The sequence below is a fragment of the Pectinophora gossypiella genome, chromosome 7 (genome assembly GCF_024362695.1).
Source record: "Pectinophora gossypiella chromosome 7, ilPecGoss1.1, whole genome shotgun sequence".
Taxonomy (NCBI): Eukaryota; Metazoa; Arthropoda; class Insecta; order Lepidoptera; family Gelechiidae; genus Pectinophora; species Pectinophora gossypiella.
Window position 1 is genome coordinate 7,907,805 of NC_065410.1, and position 25,384 is coordinate 7,933,188.

General features: G+C 39.3%; 2 protein-coding genes and 1 long non-coding RNA gene across 3 annotated transcripts; 2 read left to right on the forward strand and 1 right to left on the reverse strand.

Annotated features, from left to right (window-relative positions):
* The first annotated feature begins 315 nt into the window (after nucleotides 1-315).
* On the forward strand, nucleotides 316-2,917 carry LOC126368095 (uncharacterized). The gene is made up of 4 exons (XM_050011980.1): nucleotides 316-706; nucleotides 784-879; nucleotides 1,488-1,664; nucleotides 2,290-2,917. Exons 1-4 carry the CDS (start codon nucleotides 689-691, stop codon nucleotides 2,527-2,529), a joined length of 531 nt encoding a protein of 176 aa, XP_049867937.1. The 5' UTR covers nucleotides 316-688; the 3' UTR covers nucleotides 2,530-2,917.
* Nucleotides 2,918-3,017: 100 nt separating this feature from the next.
* LOC126368004 (uncharacterized) lies at nucleotides 3,018-23,400 on the reverse strand. The gene is made up of 14 exons (XM_050011840.1): nucleotides 22,818-23,400; nucleotides 16,667-16,942; nucleotides 16,393-16,546; nucleotides 13,405-13,574; nucleotides 11,897-11,991; nucleotides 9,792-9,966; nucleotides 8,664-8,871; nucleotides 8,139-8,279; nucleotides 7,541-7,707; nucleotides 6,021-6,118; nucleotides 5,659-5,799; nucleotides 5,164-5,419; nucleotides 3,860-3,989; nucleotides 3,018-3,734 (listed from the first exon to the last, which is right to left on the reverse strand). The coding sequence occupies exons 1-14, from the start codon at nucleotides 22,864-22,866 to the stop codon at nucleotides 3,605-3,607; spliced, it is 2,190 nt and encodes a 729-aa protein (XP_049867797.1). The 5' UTR covers nucleotides 22,867-23,400; the 3' UTR covers nucleotides 3,018-3,604.
* LOC126368107 (uncharacterized) lies at nucleotides 17,622-18,826 on the forward strand. The gene is made up of 2 exons (XR_007566528.1): nucleotides 17,622-17,692; nucleotides 18,572-18,826. It is a non-coding gene; the product is annotated as an uncharacterized LOC126368107 (long non-coding RNA).
* Nucleotides 23,401-25,384: the final 1,984 nt, after the last annotated feature.

Consider the following 25,384-nt stretch of genomic DNA (forward strand, 5'->3'; position numbering starts at 1 on the left):
TTATAAACAAAGGTGTAAATAATTTTAAGATGAACCGAACTACCAGACACTTTGACGTTTCTTTGCTGATGTTGCAAGTGTAAAATACTCTTTCGATTACTTTTCGATTAAAATAATCGATTACCAAAAACAATGGCTGCTATCACCGAAAAAAATATATCTAAATGCCTATTAATATTAAAAAAGCAAATAATTTATTTTTAAATTTCTTGGAAGAATATTCTATTATGCCAGCCAGACAATTTAGACGATAATAAAATGCAATCTCTTTAAATAAAAAATACTAATACATACCTAACTACCCACAATAATTCGAACAACTAATGTAAAATGAGCAAATAATGGTACATAACTGAAAGAGAATTGACTTTAAAGAATACTTACTATGTTCACGATCACGAGTCCACTCGAAAGGAAAATGTAGAACAATTTGTAAAGTTATTTAGACCGCAAAGAGTTTCAACAGCAACCAACATCTTCGAAATGCAAATTCATTGTGGGACTAGGCCTAGTATTATCAGTTATAATAATTTGGTAGGTCGTGCGCGTCTATAATGAAAAATGTCGAGGGGCGGTGGCCAAAACCGCAACCCTGAGGTTGACAGTACCTTTATAAACGGAGATTTGTGCTTGATGCTCCCATATCCCTTGTATCATCTTTTGAAAATAGACCTAGATCTTTGTCGAAATGTGGCGGATTATTTGTGTAAGTGTGATTCGTGATTAAATAATTGCATTAATCGAATGTTCAGAATTTTCAGCGTTCCTTTTTTTGGCCCACAGATGACGTTGCTGTCGATATCACTATGGTCCAGTATCCGAGGTCAAGAGTACCTGCCTCCTAAAGCTGGCGGTGGGAAGAAAGCTACAGAAGCTGCCGTAACTTAAACTCCTTTTTTACTAAATGCGTATTTTCGTTACGGCTTTCGTGGCGTGTACTTTCCCACGGAAAAATTAGCATCTATTTGCAAATATATAGAGACAGTTTTTCTCCACAATATCGCTACCCTCGAATCAAGCGTTAAATGCCATCGCCACGAGAGAGAATAATATATAATTGTTTTTCTTACATGGTTAATAAGAAAACAATTTTAATTTTGGCCGCCCCAATTGCCTGATATTATTTGAATAGAAAACAATCATGTACATTCTATTCCGTTCAATCATGACCTATGCAAGGGTCATTTTTGCGGAGGTGGGTCCCTTTCTAAACCATTACAGGTGACACAAAATCGTTTCATACGAAAAACCACGGGAATTGCCCAATGGCTCAAATTAGCTTCATAACGTTTTTCGATTCTGTTCCACACCACCCAAATCCCATGGTAGTTGCGGCTTACGAATACGCTTAGGAACGGTATTGAAAAGTATCGCCTGAAAGTTAATGCCATCTGCGGCAAATCTACAATTAAGTCACGTCAAAAACTGCACATTCAATCCACCGTATCTCTTCTCAAAGGTACCTTCTACTAAACTTTATATTTCAGTTACCAGCGAGCTACGACTTCGCATACGACGTGCAAGACAATCAAGTGAGTCTGGACTTCGGTCACAACGAGAAGCGTAAGGACGACAAAGTGACGGGCTCCTACCATGTACTGCTGCCCGACGGACGTATGCAGCTTGTCGAGTACGAAGCTGGTAGCGAAGGATTTAAACCTCAGGTAAACGTTTTCATAATTTATAAAAACAATCGCACCACGGCAGCAATGATCAAATGGAGCTTTGTAGTCGCTAAGTACATGACGACACTTAGTGGTGCGACGCAGCAACCATCTTATACCATGGCAGCAACCTACATCAGCTCCACGAACGTCAGTTAGCGCGACATAATTATAAGGTTGAGCAAGGCAGAAGTTATAGTAGCTGTATTTTTTCTATATACCGTTGCGCATACGTAATATCTAACGAAAACATTATTAACAATAGAATTACCACATTCCCTTCCGTCAGAAGTATCATCATATCCATCTTAGAACTACGTATCAACAGTAGCTGCAAGTTGTTTTTTTATTATATGTAGCTCTACCCACCCCGTTTAGGGTTTACAGGCGTGAGTTTATTATGTATGTACGTGTAATATACAGACGTTCACAATTATGTCCCATCTGGGATCAGAGGTACATCCTCACCAAGCTGTATTTTAGTTATAAAAGTAGTTTTAATAATCGTGCGTAACCATTGAACTAGTTAGCAACGTGTCTCGTATCGTGTCCATTCTTTATAACTACAAACGCGTTTTCAATTACAACTTAATTATTCCAGTCGATTAAGCATGCAACGTTTCAGGTGATGTACATGGGCACGGCTACCTACCCGGCGCCGAATGCGGACAAGTTCGACGGCTACCATTACAACGCTGCGTCTAACAGGCAAACTGTGCGGCAACCAGCGCCACGAAACTCCCCGCGGCAGCAACCGACGCCTCCGCCACCGGCGCCTTCCCCGCCCATACATCCAAGTCATCCAACCATACATCAACCACAAACCAACCACGTGACTAACACCACTACGCAGAAAACCATCTAACAATATTCAAGAACAACACCGGACTGAACTAACTTGACCAACGACTATCAAAATTATTTAGTTATTATTTAAAATCCCTAGATGGCAGTGCTCGCATGTAAATCTATGGTCTATTGAAGGGAAAACAAAGGTATAATCTGGCAACATCGCTGACAAAAACTATTAACGCGCGAAAACAAAAAGTTCACGAAAGAAGCACTCTAATAAACTGATTTTATGATTTATAACTTTTCAAAATTGAGTTCATACAATATATAAATGTCATTGGTTCATATGATACGAAAACGAACTGAGCAACTCTGTTAAATATCAGAGTAATGTTTTGAGTATTTTATGACCAAATTTTTTGTAATCATGAAAATATACTGTGTTTTTATATTTATTTTAATACCTAGTTATAAAATTATATTGCGTGAAAAATACGAAAAAAAATTAAGATTTTGACGATATGGAGGAAGGTAGGTAACTCATGTAAATAAAATAGTAAGTATAAGTAAACAAAATACTTTTATTTTTCTCTATTAAAATAAAAATAATTAGTGATATAAATTATAGCCTACCGCCTTATATACAGACACTATTTTGTTTCTTCATCATTCAAATATAGAGCCAGCAAATAACTTATGTAGATCTAATACTTAAGTAACGTTTGACACTATGTACATGTGATATCTGATTTATCTATAATAATAACTATAAGTATCTCACACACATAAATAGTACTTAATCGATTTATATTTAACATTTATGTGAAACAAAACAAACTCTTAACTAAAAGAATGGACGGAATTCAGTAAAAATAAAACATATTTTTTTTAAACAGAGCCCAAAAAGAACATGCCAATAAATATTTCTACATTTTCCTACTCATTCAAACTCATACTCAAAGAATATGAGTTCCATTTTCAGTAGGTAAAAGAGACTACATCCTAACGACATCGACACCTCGATATACCATTGATGTTAATTATGTTACTATACACTAATGGTTAGGACAAAGTAGTTCCCAAGACTATTGCACCTTTTTCTCTTAGGTTCTCGATCTGCTGTAGTGTTTATGGATCTACTCAAATGTTTAAGTGTGTATCGTGTCTAAGTGTTGATCCGGCCAATGCACGCGCCGGTGTGTCGAGATGGTATCGAAGCCCACGTTGTCGAACGACTGATAATCCTTCTGCATGTTCATCTCTGCCAAGTTCCGATACCTGCAAATGGAAAATAGCAGCTGGTGAACCTACATTGAAAATAAACTTTTCTTTTAACTGCGTTGAGTCCTTATATCTAGAGTACTTTTTTACCAATTTGTTTCGGAACTCTAAGAAGCGCTCACCTGTTGACCAGTATGCAGCAGCCGAGCAGCAGTAACACCTGCACAGCCAGCCAGGCCAGCGCCAGCGACACTAGCAGCAGCTCGTGCACGCACACCATCGCGCCGTCTGCTATTCGGGGTGGCGCTTCTTCTGCAAATGTTATACCAACTTGAAACATAAGGGACGCACTGACTTATATAAATCAACAGGTATTTACTAAATATCCCAGGACAAGTGAGTTGCATAGGAGTTGTGTATAGTAGTTATTTCGGACAAAATATAAGTCAGATGATCCGTGCTTCAAGCCTCGTTAAGCCGTTGGTCCCGGTTGCTATTTACTAATGTGAGTAATCGTTACATGAGCCATTTCAGCTACTACTCCACGCTGCTCCCCTGTGGATCGGATTTGGGCTAGCCAAGCTATTTATCACAATTTTCATGCACGAAAGACAACCCTTCTTTATGGATGATTCACTTACTTATAAGTTATTGTACCGGGAAAACAATGTACCTACTTAGACAAATTTAGTTCACTATCACTTATTTTATCAATAAACGTAGGTAAGCTTCAGGCCAATATAGGTATTTACGTAAACAGCCACGCGACATAATTAGCAAAATCATCATCATCATCAGCCGTACGACGCCCACTGCTGGGCATAGGCCTCCCCCAAGGATCTCCACGACGATCGGTCCTGCGCTGCCCGCATCCAGCGGCTTCCCGCGACCTTCACCAGATCGTCGGTCCACCTTGTAGCGGGCCTACCCACTGAGCGTCGTCCGACACGTGGTCGCCATTCTAGAACCTTTCCGCCCCAGCGGCCATCGGTTCTCCTCGCTATGTGTCCTGCCCATTGCCACTTCAGCTTGGCAATTCTCCGAGCTATGTCGGTGACTTTAGTGATATAAGCAAAATAAAGTCGTCAAAACAGTTTGTGATGCAGCCTTGCGTGACCGAAACCACACGAGCGGCACAATAGTAACTTGCTAGTCGCCTATCATTAACTCAATTAATATCTATTGCATATTCTTACAGGTGTGTCATAATATTTGGGTAATTGAACCTGTAAAAGGTTTAGGTATTCACATTACTACGCGGTCCACTACTGAACACACTATCCTTATCTATTATGCATGTATTAGGTAAGTAACTAGATATATACACTGACAGACATTTCGAAAACTGCAATAAAGCAAACAAAACTCACAATGACCAAAAAAGAGATCATTATCTCACTCGATTGTAGTAATTGTAATGGCGTTATTTTATTAGGTAGGTAACTGTTAGTGCACCTTGCTTAAATAACTAGTAACGAATACGCACCTGGAACTCTATGATCGGCACGGACCAGCGTATCAGCAGACAGGATATCTCGCGACCCGACCACCATCTCCAGCTCGAGCGGCACTCGGCCAGCACCCCCGCCGCCGCAGCCAGCCGCGCCGCCCTGCGCCACCACCCCCGCCCGGCCTTCATAGTTGTCTTCCTGCACCGCTGCTGGTATACCGTCTTCAGTGTAGTCGTACGTGTCGTTAGTCTGACGCGCACTCCGGATTTGCTGGGCTGACCTGCAGTTCATCTGGAAAAATAGTGCACAACGTTCTTATGTAATCAATAAAGCTACTACGCGAGATAAAAAGTTAGTGCGAATGAAATCAGCTCCTCTATTTTCCCCCACACCTCCACACAACTTGCAGTCATTTTTCGGTCATATCCACTCTACTAGGCCTAGTTCTACGTAGCTACCTAAAACAAAACTGCATTCATATTTAAATGTACCTAATTACAATCCTTACCATACAAAATGTATGTACATACCTGCGGACACTTGCCGTCACAGAAGCGGACCATTAATGCGAATCTGACGACGTGTGACGTGGGGAAACGGAAGGCCTTGAACCGCGAGGACAGTCGCTGAGTCCCGCCCATCCACTGTCGGCTGAACGACGGGAAATCCACCTGACGATGTGTGTTGTCAGTACAGGATACTCAGACATCAAAATATATACTTAGTAAGTAATAAAAAACACACTTAAGTAGTTAGCAATAACTACTTAGCTAGGTTTTTTTCTCTCAAGAATCCAAGAGAAAATAGATAAAGCCAAAAAATCACACAATTTTTGGGGTATAAAAAATTACACGTCATAACAATGTTTAGCAAACAAGTGAATAAATCATACCTGTCCTGTTGGACATCCTCTGCTATCCAGCAGCAACACGGAACTGTCTCCGAGTCTGGACGAAGCTACGAGATGATAAGCTTCGATCTCTGTCTCCTCTGTAATATATTAAAACCCTTATTATGTTTTTTATTAAAAATTTTTGCTTCTATGCTGTTCTGGGAGCAAATAAAAAACATAGAAAACGTTCAGCTGCTTGTCTTCCCGGGCATGTCGTAAAAACCGACAGAGGGATTGTGTCATTTAACATGATGGACTAATGATATGGGCGATAGGCTGATCACTTATCACCATAAGGTTCATCATATCCAGCTTACGACATCGTATCAACAGTGGCTGCAAGTTGTCTTTGATTACTTGTGGCTCTGCCCACCCCATTAGGGATTACGGGCGTGAGTTTATGTATGTATGTATGTATTAAAATTTTATCAATGATTTTATTATTAAAGATAAACCCATAAACCAGTAGCGGTTACAGATAGAATCCACGATCACTATCCATTAGAGAATGTCGGCTCGTAGCCGGCTTAGAAGCAAACTGGAACCTGGTTCCAGTTTCTTCTGTTTGAAATCCCATTACTTAGATATTTTAGTAGCTCTCAAATTATTAACAGATAAAACAACACGATTTATTTACATCCTTCCTCAGGCTAACGATAATTCAATCAGTTCCGTTACGAACTCAATGACAGACAACTGGATGGCAATAAGCAAATAGTTTTCACGTTCAATTGACCGTAAAAGTGGGCGTGAAAACGACTCTTCCGACGATAGATACTAATTTAATTTTAACTGCCGCAGTGTTTGTCGCTGCCTACTCTGATGCAACATTGGAAAACACCAACAGACCATGTCATTGTTATGTGACCAGGTAGAATATAATAAGTTCAAGAAATCCTAGAGTCCTGAATATCAGACTTGAAGAAAAACATCTTAAAATTCTGAAAGCCAATCGTGAAAATAAAAAGAAATACGTATGTACTTACAGGTAAATTTTTGCTGTATTGGAAGTAGTGTAAAGTATAAAATATAGAATGTGTCTAGTTACTACTTTATCATCCTGGATAAGTTGCAAAAGTTCACTAAGGGATAACCATGTATTATCCTGGCGTGATTTGCTATCTACGTCTGTCTATACAGAAAGATGATCTTTCCAGGCTATAGGGTAGAAAAGCTCACCCACAGTGGTAGCAGTGCGCAGCTAGAACGATCTCTTACCTACATTTCAGCGGAGGTGCAGACGTCCCCAGTACACCGCTTTCCAGAGATGCGATAAACTTATCGAATGGCAAACCCCGGACACTTTATAGAAAAACCCTTGTTTTACACAGACACTGTCTGTGTCGTCTGACGCTCATACGATTGAAGCCTAAAGTACCGAGGTGGGGTGAGGTAAACCTAGCTCAGCCGCTGGTGGAGAGCGGAGAGTTGCCTTTCTTATTCTATGCTATAGGTAGGTATGGTAGGGCGTGACTTGTGTCTGTCTTTACAAGTTTCAGGCAGTAGTAAGCTCTCCTCACCGGTGGTCTCAATGCGAAGCTCGAGCGGCTCACCGAGCGAAACGGCGCCGGCGGCATCCTCCGCGCGGACCACATACATCGTCAGCGGCGCAGAACTCGCGCTGTATACCGCGCTGGCCGCCGCCGGTGTGGCCACACTCGCTGACTCACTTGCCAGAGAAGGTTTGCTGCAAGTAGAACAATCGAGTACTTATAAATGCTCTAAAACAATAAAATACGCCAGATCTACCTTTTATTTGCCATATATTTAAAATCATATAGATCTATAAACAATTTCTCGAAAGACAGATAGGACAGTAGGTAGGAAAGTACCAAGTAGGTAATAGTTTGGCCCTAAACTCAAGTTAGTCAGTGCGAATCACCATAATATTATATTTAGCCCGCAAAATCGGGCGAAGGCTTCTCCTGTTTCTTTTATGGCTTCTCTTTTCTAGATACTGGATGAACGAAACTCGGTTAGAATCAAATACTCGCGTACCTTCAGGTTCTCTTTTTCGGGATCAACCTTACCATCATTACCGTTATTCATTAGTTATACGTATTTCAATCCAAACGATATCAGTCCTATGAAGTTACTGACGCGCAAGTCGCTACACACCCAGTATCCCTGACAGCGACGGTAGCGTCAACCTGCGTAGCGGCGCGCGCGCCGGGCGAGCAACCCACGCGCACCCAGCGGTCGCCCGCCGTCTGGATGATCGGGTTGTTCTGGATCATCACCATCACGTACGCCATCGTCCTGAAATACATATGATCACACTCTGGTTTCATACTCATAAACAGCCTAATGTAATGGCACGCAACCTCACGCAACATATTTCACCGCGTGGATCTACTTCGGTTGGCATAGAAACATCGAGGCATGAGTTTTAGTAGATTGATTTTTCGTAAACTAAACGGTCGGGTGGGGTTTAGTACAAATGTCATATTTGTTATAGCTACCTAATAGTACCCTAATAAGTCCGTTCATCTTCTTGTGTGCTAGTAACTAAATGAAGAAAACCTGTCGCCGACCTAAACCAAGTGGATCCGTAACAGTTTAGGACCTTTGAGTTGGCCGAGTGCTTTCTCTGCTCTTGCACGAGCGAGAGCGTCGCGTACATCACAGGTGAGAATTGCTTACCTATTAATAACTCCAGCAGGACTATTAGAAATAGCGTAAGCGAAGTTAACATCACAGTCTCCATATAAAGGCAGCGTCAGTTTGACGGGCCCGCCGGTGGCGCGAGCGCTGCATCGCTCGCCGCGGCCCGGGACGTACACTCGTCCTCGGAAGGCGCCACGCGGACGATACGTCACCTCCAGGTCCGATCCTTCGCATTCCACGGTTACTGAAATAATGTATATTCAGTGTACTAACAGAAACTGTTAGAGGAAAAGGTTGCTCATGTTAGGACAGTGTCCGTACTAGGAGGTTAATAGAGGCTGGTAAATACTGGTAAGTACGTATGTCACACCTCGGACACTTCTTACAAATAACCTCGTTTTACACAGACACTTCATATTGACATCATCGTACACGCGCAACTGTGTGTGTGCCGACTGACGTCATACGTTTGAAGACTAAATTATGTCCGAGGAGGGTGAGGTAAACCTAGCCACAGATCATATAATACTAACGTAACCTAGCTCATACGGTGGTGGGGAGCGGAGAGTTGCCGTTCTACATATACGTAGTATTATTCCGTATTCTATGCCTATGTGAGAAATAAAAATAAAGTATTATGCTTTTCTATCAAACCTCAATACACACAGAAAATTTACGAGTAACCTGCGAGCGAAACATGAGTTTTGTTATGTTAACTGCGTCGCAACGCATCCAGATTGCTGTGTGTACTCGTATGCAAAGGCACACAAAATCTAACATTAAAAAAATCACAGTAAAGGTTCCACTTTGCGAAAGTGGCTACCATACTAGAGTACTATATGACCCTCCTAGCTATTGTTGTTATTTACATAACAATGTAGTTGTTCGTTAACCCTGCCGAACAGGGCATACTAGGACACTATGATGGTGCCACCAACAAAATATAGGTACCTATGTAACAATAACAACCGAATCCCGAACAATTTCTCGCTGGTGGCCAATCCTGGTGGCGCAACACCATCGTTGTGGGCCTTAGTCAGGCAGGGCCCTTAAAGTAGTCGTATTCTAAGCTAGAAGCTAGTGGTAACCAGGTCCTCGCTACGCAGGTCACTCAGCCCACGTAGGCCCACACCTGACCACGTGTGAAGGTATTACGAGACTCACTATTTAAACAGATGACCCGGCGGTAGTAGACGGCGGTGCTGGTGCGCCGCAGCAGCCAGGAGCCGGTGGTGACCAGGTCCTCGCTGTGCAGGTCACACAGCCCGCGCTCGCCCACACCTGACCACGTGAACCCTCGACATACGAAGCGCTGCTCCACTTCGCATGATGACTTGCACTGGGGAAAAATCTGGCTTTTAGTACTCGTAAGCTACAAAAGTCGCAGTTCGCAGCAGGAACAGCAGCGCGTAGGGTAGCAGGACGTACCTAGTTGTAGTTTCGTATTTTTTACGAAATGTTAGGTAGGTACATATTTTAACAATTATGACATTCGACATTGAGTGAAAGTGATAAAAATGTATGGGATTGATAAAAGTGACATGTTAATCCCATATATTTTTATAACTTTCACTGTAGATTGTCACAATCGTTTGCAACTTGGCTAAGGCTCTCATTAGGCAAGTTATGTTAAACTATAGTTTTCATGTAAGTAGGTACTTAGTATGTAAGTAGATACCTACTTGGGTATCTAACACATATATATATACATAAACTCACGCCCGTAATCCCTAATGGTGGTGGGGGTTGGGTATCTATCAATCACTAGAATAGTGAAAAAAAAAACAATATTTTTTTAAATCCAATCCTCTGTTTCAATTTTATAGAAGTACTTGATACTTAATTACAAAATGTAGTTAGAAGGCAATTAGTAGGATTCCCTGACAATTAGATTCAATCTATTTCAAATGAAACAGCTCTATGTTTCACTACAACACGGTGTAATAGTTTTTATTCTCAATGGAAAACAATAAATTTGCAACCGGTTTTACTGGAATCGATGATTTACAAGTTTATATTGCATGACAATTGTCATCATCTGTTGGCCTGGAAACCTTCAGCGACTCATTCAATGAATCATCTTTGTATTGTTCGACGAATATTAACACAGATGGTAGTATTAAAGTTATATTATAGGAATATTATTGTCTATCTTCTTTTATAACATGACAAGGGAAAAAAGGGGTACAAAAAATGGACCTTCCCCGAGAGACGTGGCGTTATGATCATCAATCAATTGATCACGTACTTTACAAAGTAACTATTTTTTATTATTATAATATAATAATTATTCAATGCACGATAATCTAGAACTAAACAAAAAAAATAATCTCTGTAGAAAATATCCCTCGCCACCCGTGCACCCACTGGCTTCACCCACCGGTGGGTGTATGGGTAATTCCTGCCTATTTTTTGGCGTAGTGTACTGATACTACTTTAATAATAATTGTAATCTGTCGTATATAATCATGTATTTTTTCATTTTTATTTTTGGAAGACCGAGAAGGACTTACGATGACCAAATTGGAGATGTCCTTAGAAAAGGTTTAATACGATCTACTCTGAACCGGCGTGCGTGTATGAAGCGATTGATGAATGAGGAGGAAGCAAGAGAAGTGTGTCAGGATCGAAGCAAATGGAATTCTATAGTCTCTGCTTACCCCGGTGGGAAATAGGCGTGAGTTTATGTATGTATGTATGTATCATGTATTTATAATATAATAATAAAGTACACGTACGAATAAATTAATTTTGAATTAGAAGTAACCATATTCGTATAAGTAATAGGCACATTACCTCCAGTAGTTTACCTACTGCTTACTACAGGCGAAGTTTCTCTGTGTAGTTAAGTACCTACGAATATCTAACTCAAACTGGGATTTACTTTTGACATCCATGGGGTTTTTACGGTCATTACACTGGCATGCAGTGTGCAGGTAGGTACTGATAATTTAGCAATAAACTAACTAAGTATCTACTTAAGTACGTGTTGTAATAAACGCTGTCTTCACGGAAAATTCTCATTTGAAAAAGCTTTATTCTCATAAAAAACTATACAGTCATTTACCGGTGAAATTCTTAGTCATATTTTTTATACGCATTCATATGTTTTCTTTATTACCACTCTAGTAAATGTCACTAATTCACTTCAACGTTTCTGTGCATTCACAAAAGGACCTTTGCAAACCAACCAAATGTTTTTCCTTACAAACCAATTATTTTTGTATAACATGTACGACTTGGTCAGAATAAACCATTGAGTTACTCACTTGTTCTTTGGTGTAGTTCTTAAAAGTCAATTCAACGTGCTTCAATGTTTGGTTGTAGTATTCTTCATAGGAACATCTGTCAATCTTCTTAGGATCTGCAACAAAACATATTTTTTTGCAATAAAGGTATGATCTACCCACAGAGTCGGGATGCGGGAGTTTTTACAATACTTACTAACCATGCCGTGTATACACGTTTTGGGTTTCAATCTAGTTATTACCCTCATTTGTAACCTTCTAGTTCCTCATGTCATAATTGTTACCTGTAGTGTGTACCTTTTAAATACATAAATATAAAACTTCCTTATATCGGGGGTGCATCTAAAATTACGGTTTTGGCAATCTTTGTGTACTTACATTGAGTTTTATTATTCATGTGACCAATAATTGTTCATAGATATCGCGTTTTTCGCCAACAAATTAGGTAACCATTATGAAGAGACATTTGTGTTTAAATCACTGGTTCTCTAACTACTTAATGATATCTAATAATTGACTCATACCTACTCGAGATTGATAGAATAATCTTAGTAAGTAAGTAATAGGGTTGTTTCTAACTAGTCAAATCAGTTACTTTTTACTGAACGTCGAAACACGAAATTACTATGGAATCTGTATGTAAAAGCACCGCACTTATTTATTTATTAAACTCTATAAGTAAATAAGTAAAATAAAAAAAAGAAAATGTTTTTTGTTACCTTAAGATGTGTCTTTATTTAGTCAAAATCAGAATTTCATAATTTATCTTTGACCGAGGAAACTCCCAATTAATAGGTAGGTATATAAGGCAAGTGGTATGTTTCACGGGGCTACCATCGTAGGTAGCATACTGTTTTAGTACAGCATACTGTACTGCGGGTTGGTAAAGGCACAATATACCACGACCACGATTCTGAGTTAATATCAAATGAAATTTTCCATCGAAAAATTCATGTTTTTTTTTTTTGTATTTTTTAAATTTATTTTCAATTCTATACTTTTGCGATGGAAAATTCTACTTGATATTAGCTCAGAATAATGAGCTGAATCACCCTTCTTAGTATTCGTTACGATGTCACTAACACCTGTAAGTATATAAGTAGGTACATACGTGCCCATGATCGTGAATGGGATGACTATAACCGAAATGTTGGCGAAGAAAACAAAATACTCACAATTAGTGTTGCCTTTCGATAGGTCACTATCGATAGACTATTAATAGTTTCAAAACGGACAATCGTATCGGAAGGCTAATCATAACATAACATAAACAGCCTATATACGAGTACGTCCCATTGCTGGGCACAGGCCTCCCCTCAATCAACCGGAGGGAGTATGGAGCATACTCCACCACGCTGCTCCAATGCGGGTTGGTGGAGGTATTTTTTTTAATCCTAATCATACATAAGGTAACATAAGGTGAGTAACACATATGGACCCGGATTAGGCACAGCAATTTAAAAGAGAGTTACGGCTATCGATAGTTTCAATACGATCGATATTATCGATAGTTCGGCAACAGTACTCACAATCGTGCCGGCACTGGTTCTCCACATAGAAGGTGTAGTAGTTGGAGACGCGGAAGGACTCTGGCTCCGTGAACTTGTCTTCTGCGTGCAGAACGCAGTTGCCCAGGGTGTGGTCTGACGTCACCACCTCCGGCTCTAGGCTGCCTTCCAGACCCACCCACTGCGCTGACCTGAGGGATTTATTATGGATAGATAGATAGATAGATAGATAGAATCTTTATTTAAAAAAAATAAATAAATAAATAAATAAAAAAAAAATAAAAAAATAAAAAAAAATAAAAAAAAAAATTAAATATTATTATTTATTATTTTTTTTTATTTATTATTTTTTGGTAAATTTGTTATGTTCATATTCATGACTCCCGTTAAATATGACGTATCGAATATACATACTTACGCCACTGTTGAAACGAAGTCCTAAGATGTATATGATTAACCTTAATAATGACAAGGGAAGACCCTAATGCCCATGACAATAAACTCTCCACTGTCATCCCACCCAACCCAGATCATCTATGTACTTAGAGCAATAAACCAAAACGACGTGTTACTTTCCTAGTAAATGATATATCATGAATCATGATACAATGTCGATAAAACAGTTGCTATTAGATGTATCAGCGTTGTTCCTCCCAGAAGCGGGACAGTCCCGAATTTTATCCTGTAATTAAATGTGTGCGTGGGCAATACCCTATTATGTAACAAAGGCACAGTTACCGAGTATTACATAACAACACCATTGCTCAATTGCCAGTATTTAGGCCTTCATTCGCCCGCATCATGCTTTGTATGTAAACTAGATACTAAGTAACATGGAATTATTTAGTTTAGCATTATTATATCTGAATAGGTATTTCAGCAGGTTAGAATAGTTCAAAATCATAATATTAGACAGGCACAAACAATTTATTGGGTAGGTATAGCGTAGTACAGGGTATAAAGTAAAACCCTTGCCCAGGGATACGGGTGAAGACCTCAACGGTTGCAGAGGTGGAGATGGGAGCCATCGGTACGGCAATGCAGGACGAAAGGGGCAAGTCACAGGGACTGTAATCTGGAGCCTGATAGAGGGCAGCAGTAACTCTCAGTACTATTCAGAGGCGGAGGACAGGAATCCTAGTAGGGCTTTGAAATAGACTACTCTGGGCGCCATTCCACTCGCGCCAGACAGAGTACTGCGGGGCGGAAGGCAAGAGGGAAACCACTGCTCTATTTTTTCCCTAAAAAGTAGCATAGACAATGCTACATCGACAGGAGCGTGGCTCTTAAATTGGTGATGACTTCGTAGTACCCACTTACTTATTTATTTTATTTTATTCCCAATCTCCTTTGTAAATTAGGTCTTATTTTAACCTTTTAATAAGTTCTCAAGCTAATGTCATAGATACAATTTTATTATGCATATCATATAGGTACCTACCTACCCATCGTAAAATGATTGGCTAAAAAACTAGTTTAAATTTATCAATGAGCTATAAAATGGAAACTCACGATCTCGTAAACCAAATTACGTAAATAATCTGCTTTTGGAATAGGGGAAGGCTGGGCAAAGTGAATACCCCGGGCAAAGCGAATACTCCCCACTACTCCTAAAATATTAGATATTAATTCAACACACCACTACTGTTACGTCGGGCCATCTTGGTTTAATACGCGGCAAACATCGAAGCGAGGGGCTGCGTCGTGTCCCGTCCGCGGAGTGGAGATTTGTGTTTTCGTAAATAAAAGATTGATTTTACGCGGTAAGTACATTGATTAATTCTCCTATATTTCTAGTTTTTGATTCTTAGGAATGTCTTAATTCAGTAGCATACCAAAATAGGTTTTTATGGTATATTTAACAGAAAGTCAGAATTATTAGTTTTTGCATGAAATGTGTTAACCTCAAAATTTACCTAGTGGGGCAAAGTGAGTAGGGCAAAGCGGATACCATATCCACTGATGACTTATTATCTAAAAAGGTCTTTTACTTGTTTCAGATGATGAATAAATTTAAAAAAATTTATTCACCGTTTTCACCGAAGATTAGGAAAATATATATAAAAGAAGACGGTAAACTAATTGAAAATTGGATTCGTTGTGACATTTGTCAACAATGGTATCACGACTTGAGAAAGTGCCTACCTAATGGACTTCATACCTCTTTTTATTATTAGGCAAGCAGGACGTTAGGGGATTGAAAGAAAAACTTAGATTATGCTGATCAGCTATCCAGCTGGTGACCTAGCCTAGTGATTCCGTCACGTAACCTAATTTGTCGTAATAGGTAAACTCCACGAATAACGCTTGCTGCAGACTGAACCGGAAAAGCGGACTGAGATTTTATCTAAAACCGCAAACAAAATCATGCGCCCGTCCCGCATAGCTTGTCCCACTGTCTCGGCTCTGTGTGCCCTGTGTAAAGCCTTGAAAATGAACCACTCTGTTCGTACTTTAAAGATTTATCTAGAGGAAAAATAAAGAATAAAGCAAAGTGGAGCGTGTGATCTTTGACTGATACGTTTATGAGATCATAACTCGATACTAAAGGAGGATAATTCAGCTTTAGTACATTCATCATGTCGTATGTTTTTTTTTGCCTTTAGCTTTATAAAGCGTGCGAAGATAAAGGTCTATTTAGCATACAAGTATATACAAGACTAGCTTTTGCCCGCGGCTTCGCTCGCGTTATATTTGGGGTAACACGGTCCCCCTTTCCTAATGTCCCAATTTTCAGGTTTCTAATTTGAAAACTGCGTAAAGTCCCATATAAAATTTCACCCCTCTTTGAAGGGGTTGCGGGCAGAATTTTAAAAAATGATGCATGTTTTTTTGTTAGGCACTTAGTAGAAAGAGACAAAAAGTAGCCTATGTCACACTACATCTCTTCAACCACCTCCACCTAAAAAAATTACGTCAATTTGTCACTCCGTTTTGCCGTGAAATACGGACAAACAAACAAACACACACACTTTCCCATTTATAATATTAGTAAGGATGCAATATTACCTGTAGATTTGCTTCCCGTTCCCGGCAAGGACGGCGTCATAGCACTCTGGCATGGTGGCGTTGAGGATGACCTTTAAGTCGGGGGCGTCTGAGTGCAGATGGTAGCCTGGGGTCACTTCCAGGGCCCACCACCGGGGCTCGCAGGACTCCAGCACTGGGGCAACGCAAAATAAACGTAAATAAAGCTGCTTGTACCAAGAAAAAATTTGACTATTTTTAATTTTTTGTAATTTTGAAAACCTTTTATCATTTAATGACACTGAAAATTACTTACGTGCCAAGCAAATTTTCTTGAAGTAAGCGACATCATTGTCTGCGCGCAGTTTCTGCTGTGTATTAGCAGCGATTCCGTGGCAGTTCCCTCGTCCGTACGCGACCGCCACCGCGGCACAGTCCTGCAACTCCCGACAGCGGGACAGACAGGCCCCAGTTAGGGACTCCTCGTCCCCACTCGCCGAGTACACGAACACTGGGGCCGCGCCCTCTGGGGCCACGCCGGACCAGCGCGCGAATGTGATAGTTTGGTGACCCCTGCATTGCGCTTGCGTTTCTGTTGGGGAGAAGATAAAATTATCAGCAGCAGTTTTCTTTAAATATCTCATAATTCCCTAGAGAATTTTGGCGCCTTCGTGTTATACGAGAAATCATAAAAATCCTGACCGCATTGAGGGATTCTGACTTTTTACCATTTATCATTTAGGCAGCTTTTTATTTATCGTAAAATTTAAATTTTCATACTTTTCTTGCATTCATTCTTGCTTTCTGATTACTATGCTTAGATTTCTCATGTTTCTTAAATTAAAAGCGTCAGATCCTTACTTAAATCAGACTCCAGGTACAAAATCTTATATTTTTACTTTTTAAGGCAAATTGCCCTCGAAAAAGGCGACGAGAAAGGTAAAAATGTGAATCGAAATGGCAATCACATTAACTGCTATGGTATTATACTACTGGTTAATATCAAAATGTCGTGCAATACTTATTATGCAACTGTTAAAGTCTCCGAAGCTTTGCTCATTCAATTATAAGAGTACCTAGTTGCTTCACAGATAATTTGGAATACTATTGCGTAACTCACACGATCACAATCAAACTGTGACAAGATTTAAAACTATGTCAACCTATCTTTGATCTTTATAGAAGGGGAAAGTTCAGGGTCGCACGTTCGATACAGATGCAAAACCTGTTTGAAAGTTGCAGATTTATATGAAATTAATGTATTTGTTTTTGTCAGTGGCCCCTCGAGTCTCCAGTAGAGAAGTCGATTGGAAGGTTTAGCTCGTTCGATCTGTGATAAAAAGTGAGTGCCTTTGTTAAGTGACATACGTAGCAATTAATATATCAACGTTTAATTACCGGCTTTGTATTATGTAATGTAAAAGCATAACATGATATAACAGTGTCTGTACTTTTGTCGTTTGATGACCTCTATCAAGACGGAAATGTAGCAATATTTAATGTTAATTAGTTGGAAATGTTATATTAGTTATTCTATTAAACTAGTTGACATCGAAGGACCATTGTGTGATTGTGGAAAAATTTACCGTTTTACAAGTGTAACATGTTTCGTAACAAAAAAAACCTTTGTTGTTTATTAAATAAGGCTCTGTCTTCTTTATACTTACTTGCAATACAACCATTCTTATTTAATCAGTAAATATAATACGAATTAGAAGTTTACAACTGCAACAATGATCTAGGTACCAATGCAAGACTAGGTACTTAGCCTAAAAGTAACACAAGGCAAGTATTTAAAAGTTAAAGAAAAGTTTTTGCTAATACTACCTTATTATTATCAAATTCAATTGGGTATTAATAATTGTAGATTGTGTTATAGTGCGACTGGAATATGCATCTGATCTATCTTTACAATAGTTTTTTCTCAATGTCCTATAAAACACAGCTATATATAAGTCCTTAAATTATTAATCGCAGTACCTTTTATTAAGTTTTATGTGTTTAGTGAGAAAAAATATATAACTTATCCAGAAACTTAGGCAATCTCGAGGGTCACCTCGAGACCGATAATTGAGTAAAAACTTCCGGGGAGTTCCTCCCAGCAGTGGAATGTATGATAGACTGTTTAGGTATGTGTCCTGCACTGACTTCTGTGATGAAAACACGAAGTCTTCAATCATCTGCACACAGGGCTTATCACAGGACCCATTTCTGTCTGCAGATGAGATTTCTCAGCGCTCTCTTCGTGATAGTAGCTGCTATCTTCATCTGCGTGCACAGCCTGGCTTTGTCCCAGGGCAAGTGCCCCGACGGCAAGGCCCCGGCCAACGTTAAGAGTATATGCCTCCCGAAGAACGCCACGGCACAGCAAGTCAGAGAGGCCTTGTTCGCCGCCCACAAGGATTAGGATATAGCATAAGGATATGAATTAGATCCACTTTAGTTTGTAAATTAGTATTAAAGTTCTTTTTTTATATTTGTTTTTTTTTTATATTGAACCTGATGAACCTGACCCTACCAAACAAAAGCTTTGCTCCATTTCTTCTAGGTAAGCTTACATAGCGATTATCACACGCACGACATCGCACACAGACGCGGTTGGTAAAATCGCATTGTCTAGAGTATGTCTATATGTATGTATATGCCGAGTAGTGTAAGAATCTCCTTAGGTAAGTTACCTCTGTCTATTTTTAGACTTTCAGCAAGGCTTGAAGAGTCAATTTTATATGATACAAACCGATTAACTAGTTACAACCTTATAATACTCTATCCGTTCAAAAATGATGGATTATCGATATTGGCGATAGACTAGCAATACTGACACCCTTTATTACCTACAAGTTTAATAGTATTGCTCCCTACAAGTCATGTGATGCCTCAAACTACCCAAATGCCCACCCTGATAAGATTGTTAGCGTGGGTTGTGATAGGCTCAATGCACACAAAGGAGGTTAGTATTTGGGGAGCGGTGTGGTGGATTATTTTGAATGTCCGAATTAGAACAAAAGCACCTATTATGTTAATCTATATTGTAAGGTCATACAACACTTCTGGAGTAAAATAATCTACCTACCTGAACATAAAAACTAGTATGAACTGTCATTGAAACTCTATATATTATTGCTAATAAGCGTCAAGTACTAACGAGAGGTTGCCGTATGTATTATGCTAATGACGCAATGAAGCGGACTTATTCCGTATTTTATGTATACTTACATAAATATTACTTACATACATACATAAACAGCCTAAAGACGTCCCACTGCTGGGCACAGGTCTCCCCTCAATCAACCGGATCAACGACTTAGCGTGCCTTCCGAAACACGGAATCATCTTACTTTTTCGGACAATCAGGTGATTCAAGCCTGCAATGTCCTTACCAAACAAAGGTCAGTTGAATTTCGACAATGTCCCTATCGGGAATCGAACCCAGACCTCCAGATCGTGAACCCAACGCTCTAGCCACTAGACCACGGATAACATTTACTAATAGATTATAGTTTACATTAGCTTATAAAGGCTTTGGCTCTTTCTATAGCACGCAAGGACACTAGACACTACCTACCGTATACGGCTACGTTCTGCTAAGAAAATTGATTTTACTTTTAAATAAAGATTTAATGACTTTCATTGGCTGGCAATCATGATTCAGATCATGGCAAACAGGAGACCTATTGTACTTGTAACTAATTTAAGTATAGCCGCCGTATTAATTTAAAGAAAGAAGATAACGCTTGGACTCTATTCTTATTTTTTCTCTTTTTCTTTTCTGTTATTTTTTTACTTTTTTGCACTTGGAAGGGACAGCCCTTCTGAAGGAGGATCGATCATGACGACCGGTCATTGTCTGAACATTTTTTTTTTCATTAGCAAAGCATAACTTGAACTTGACACGGGCCAAATGTTGGATACGCCCATGGCCCTCCCCTTTGTCAAAGCCCAACTACAGTCGACTGTACCTCGTCTTTCTACCTTAGCCCAGATTTGACATAATGACAGCTGGGCGAGCCGGTTCAATGGCCTTAGGTATTGTTAGGTCGTCCAGGACACCGCATAATGGCCAGTAATCACTTGCCGTTGTAACTAAGTACCGACCTCCGTAAATGTGTAGTATAATAACTATGTTAACTGTGAGAAAATGTAGCGCTTGATTGAGAACCATTACAATAAATTACCAACGTCATCAACCCTGGTATCAGGGTTATTATTGAGCCGTCAAAGGCCCCTGACTTCTCATTTATTTATTTATTTTGAGTTACCTAATCTGTATATAATATACATATATGTAATATATGTAATAAATGTAAGTATATTATATATGTAACATATATATAATATACATATAATATACATATACATACAGGGTGTTAGTGACATCGTAACGAAAACTTTGAAGGATAATTCAGGCCATGATTCTAAGTTGATATCAAGTGGAATTTTCCGTCGCAAAAGTATGGAACGGAAAATAATTTAAATAAGCTCTAAAATTTTCATGACTTCTCCGACAGGAAATTCCACTTGATATCGACTCAGAATCATGGTCTGTATGGCTACTGTATGTACTTGTATGGCTACTGTATGTACTTGTATGGGGTGTAAGTGACATCGTAACGAATACTGAGAGGCATGATTCGGCTGATTATTCTGAGTTAATATCAAGTGGAATTTTCCATCGCAAAAGTATAGAATTGAAAATAATTTAAAAAAACTAAAAAAATAACATGAATTTTGCGACGGAAAATTCCACTTGATATTAACTCAGAATCATGGTCTGAATCATCCCTCTGAGTATTCGTTACGATGTCACTAACACCCTGTATATGTATATAATATATGTATATAATATACAGATTAGGTAACTCAAAATAAATAAATAAATGAGAAGTCAGGGGCCTTTGACGGCTCAATAATAACCCTGATACCAGGGTTGATGACGTTGGTAATCTATCTCACACTCAAAACCCACACTTATAGACAAATTTCCAAGCCCTGTTTCCATCCAAGTAGTTAAAGACATCTGCGGCAAATCTGCAATAAGTCACGTCAAAAAAAAACAAGCCCTGTTTACATTGTGTCACGGGTTCGAATCTATAATTTAAATACATATTTTGTTTGAAGGAGTTTGGATCGTGTATAATCTATTACATGGTTTTCAGGATTTGTGCAGAGTGGCAAATAGGCTCGCCTCTATTACATAGGACTTAAACATAGCTGGCGAGGAGTGAGTGTACAACACTTCCGCCTACCCCTTTGTGTAGGTATACAGGCGTAGTGATATGTTATATTAATCAGTTGATTCAAAATAAGGATCGATCTTACGAACTTCTTACGAGTTACAAAGATACTGTTATATAACTCTAAACATTAAGATATATTTTTTTAAGATACTACACCTCTGCCTACCCCTTCGGAGATACAGGCGTGATGCTATGTTATGATCAGTTGAGTCAAAATAAGGGTCGATCTTGCGTTCTTCTTATGAATTACAAAGATACTGTTATATAAGTAAACATTAAGACATTTTTTTAAAGTTACTACACTTCTGCCTACCCCTTCGGAAATACATGCGTGATGCTATGTTATGATCAGTTGACTCAAAATAAAGGTCGATCTTGCGTTCTTCTTATGAATTACAAAGATCATCCCCCTAGCATTATTCCGTTTTTCACAGGGTCCGCTTACCTAACCTGAAGATTTCACAGGTCCGGTTTTTTACAGACGCGACTGCCGGTCTGAACTTCCAACTCGCGTAGGAAAACCAGCCCAATACAGGTTAGAATGAAAATGCATGTGGATTTCCTCACGATGTTTTCCTTCACCGCTGAGCACGTGATAATAATTTATGATCCAAACATGAATTCGAAAACAAATTCGACATTCATTGGTTTAGCCCTGCGCTAGATTACAAAAATACTGGTATGTAACTAAACATTTTTCTTTAACGATAATTTCGAAAAGATCTTTCCCGGATTTGCATCAAGGTTACTTCTCTAATAAGTATAAGCCGTCATTCCACAACTCTTTATAATCCGTCAGAAAACTTGAATCTTCACGATATTACTGCAATTATCATTAAATCACCATAGTAATTATACTAGTAGTACTTATTATGTAACGCAGTCTATTTGCCTACTAATAATAAACTACACAGGTACATAAGTTAGGTAAAAAAATAAAAATCAATTGTATACAACTTCATGAACTTCACTTTATCACTTTTATACAGGATATGTCCCTTTTAACATGATGGATCGGATCGTAAAAAAGACTAGGTAGATGTTTGGATGATAGACTGGTTACTGCTGCTATCACCATACAGGTTATTTTATTCGATTTATGCACCTTAGACTTCATACCAAGTGTATTTGTCATTATAAAGGCTTACGGTTCTGCCTACCCCTATAGGGATTGCGGCTATGAGTTGTGTCTGGCTGTGTGTTATGTTTTAAATGACATGCATGACTCACCATGTATTATTAGTAGAGACAATGCGACGACCAATCCATGCCGCTTCATAATAATAACTTTTAAACACACTTTTTTAATATTTTTTTCACTGAGTCACCAAAACAAGGCTTGAAAATCGATTTATACTATACAGCCACATTCCGTTACATTTATTTTGTTGTAATGTTATTTGGAGTTTTTGAGTCTTTTCCAAGGAAGAGACCGATCAGTACTGGTCTACGTAACTTCTGTGTGATCAGGGAACACTTGCGTAATATAGTCCACCACCTGAGCAAATATACCGCTACGAAACACTACATCACTGCTACTCCCGTCCTAAATGGAAACTTATTTAATATGACATAAGATTATTTGGATCAGTTAAGTAAACTTTATAGTTATCAGTTTTCAAAAAAAAAAAGCATCGATATTCAAAAAATTTACAGAGTAAAGTTAAGAAGAATTTGAAGTGACTTTTGGTTCAATTTTTATTAATCTTTTTTCTTTTCACAGGACGATGAGGTCCTGTAGCCCTCGGAGGGTGTTCGCGAAGCCAACAAGCGTCTTGCTGCGGCTCTGAAAACGTGTGAGGTGCACTCGAAGCCCCCTCCACTCGGCGCGACCTTGTAGTTTATTATGGCTTTACAGACAATTTACAATAGAATGACGAGTCAGGCAAACGATAGTGAAACCGAATGATAACGTACACAACACGCCGCGCCGTGGTTTACGTCGGATCGGAAGTAGTACACTGACTATGGCGAACGGTAACCTTTTTCTTTCTAAGTTTCTGTTTGGGAAATGCACTTACATAGTATTAGACTTAAACATGTCATTTACCTATATTGTTGATAACCTCAGAGAAATCTATTAAGATTAAAATTAAAAACAGTAAACATACATACATAAACTCATGCCTATTTCCTACCGGGGTAAGCAGAGACTATGGAATTCCATTTGCTTCGATCCTGACACACTTCTCTTGCTTCCTCCACATTCATCAATCGTTTCATACACGCACAAAATCAGTAAAGAGGACCAAAAATATAAGGTAGCTGAATTACTTAGGTATCTACTTATCCACTTTTATTATCTGCGTTGTTTTGAGGTGATTTATAAGTACTAGATTTGGGGAGCGCTGAGGGCTCTCACCCGGAACAAAATTTAATTGAATTTAGGTAATCGACCCTAGTAAGGTGATAGTGGTAAGCGCTGAACGGGGGAAATTGTCGACCACCCTCGGGGGGTCGGTATCGAAGTCCTGAAGTGTTTTTTGTCACGAGTTTATTGGCCGTTTTCACGGAGAGAGTAATGGGGTCGTCATTATTATGTGTTATTAAATACTCGTGCTCTACAAATTCAAATATATCTATTTGTAGGTAACATACCTAGTTACACTTTGAATCGTTTTTTTTACATAACGAACGTCTCATCCGCAATGGGTAAAACAATCAATTGTGACCGGTACCGTTGAGACTTAGTTTAACAATATAAAATAAGTTCACTGCTATGTTCCTAATTGGGCTAGTCAGGTATACATTTACGGCAAAATTTACTGCGTACCCACGCCGTACTGCCGTCAGTAATGGTCGAGCCAAACGCGTTAGTAAAAATGCGTATAACTCAAAAGCAAATGAAGTGAGCAGTCATGGTAGGTACAATACTTTTTTATAAGGAAGTCTTCAAATACGTAGTATCCATCACTGCAGATATTATAAAATAACATAAGGAACGGGTAGGCAGAGGTAGATATACCAGTATAATAGTTATATACAGTGCCCGGTAATGTTCCCAAAGGGACAATGTTCCCGTTACACAAAAGTTTTAATAGCACTGGCTGCTTTTTTTTTCAAATTATTCTTCCTTGCACTCCGATCTTATCTGTGTAAAGGCTAGGTAATAAAGCTCTTTTTACATAACTTATGCGTTTTTTACTGCCGGGAACATTCCCAAAGTTCAAAACTGGTCGCTAAGTTTTTAAGTGCCATGTAATAGGGGGCGAGCCGGGCACTTTTTTTTTGACGTGACTTATTGTTGCTATGCCGCAGATGGCATTAACTACTTGGCCGGACAAATGGGGAGCGCTGAAGGCTCTCACCCGGTACAACGTTTAAGACAACAGGCCTGAGGGTGTCCAGTTGGGCGCGAACCTCGGCTCAGGGCGGAGAGGAAAAATATTTTAAAGAATTAATCGACCCTAGTCGGTCGGTAGCGATAAGCGCTGATTGAGGGAAGTCGTCTACCACGCCGGCGGAGTCGGTATCGGGGTCCTGAAGTGTTTGGTGTCGCGAGCTGATTGGCTGCCTCTATGGTATATTACGTCCATCGGACGCCAATACTTTTAGTACCGTCCCTAAGCGGGATATATTGGGAAGCCGCAACAACCAGGGGATTTTGGTGGTTCGGAGCAGAATCGAAAAAACGTTCTGAAGCTAATTTGAGCCATTCGGCATTGGTTGGCAAATCCTGGGATCCCAGGATAAAAAATAACAATTATCTATGATCTAAACATGAATCCGAACTCACAAAGTCGATTTCGGTGGTTCAGAGTCCAAGTCGAGATTCGAACCTGTGACTTTAAATACTA

Coding starts and splice junctions, on each gene's coding strand:
- LOC126368095 (XM_050011980.1), top strand. Junction 880..1,487: donor AGAAAGCTACAGAAGCTGCC/GTAACTTAAACT, acceptor TTTATATTTCAG/TTACCAGCGAGCTACGACTT. Junction 1,665..2,289: donor GCGAAGGATTTAAACCTCAG/GTAAACGTTTTC, acceptor GCAACGTTTCAG/GTGATGTACATGGGCACGGC.
- LOC126368004 (XM_050011840.1), bottom strand. CDS start 22,866: ATGAAGCGGCATGGATTGGTCGTCGCATTGTCTCTACTAATAATACAT. Junction 16,547..16,666: donor CAAGAAAATTTGCTTGGCAC/GTAAGTAATTTT, acceptor GCGTTGCCCCAG/TGCTGGAGTCCTGCGAGCCC. Junction 6,119..7,540: donor GCTTCGCATTGAGACCACCG/GTGAGGAGAGCT, acceptor AATATATTACAG/AGGAGACAGAGATCGAAGCT.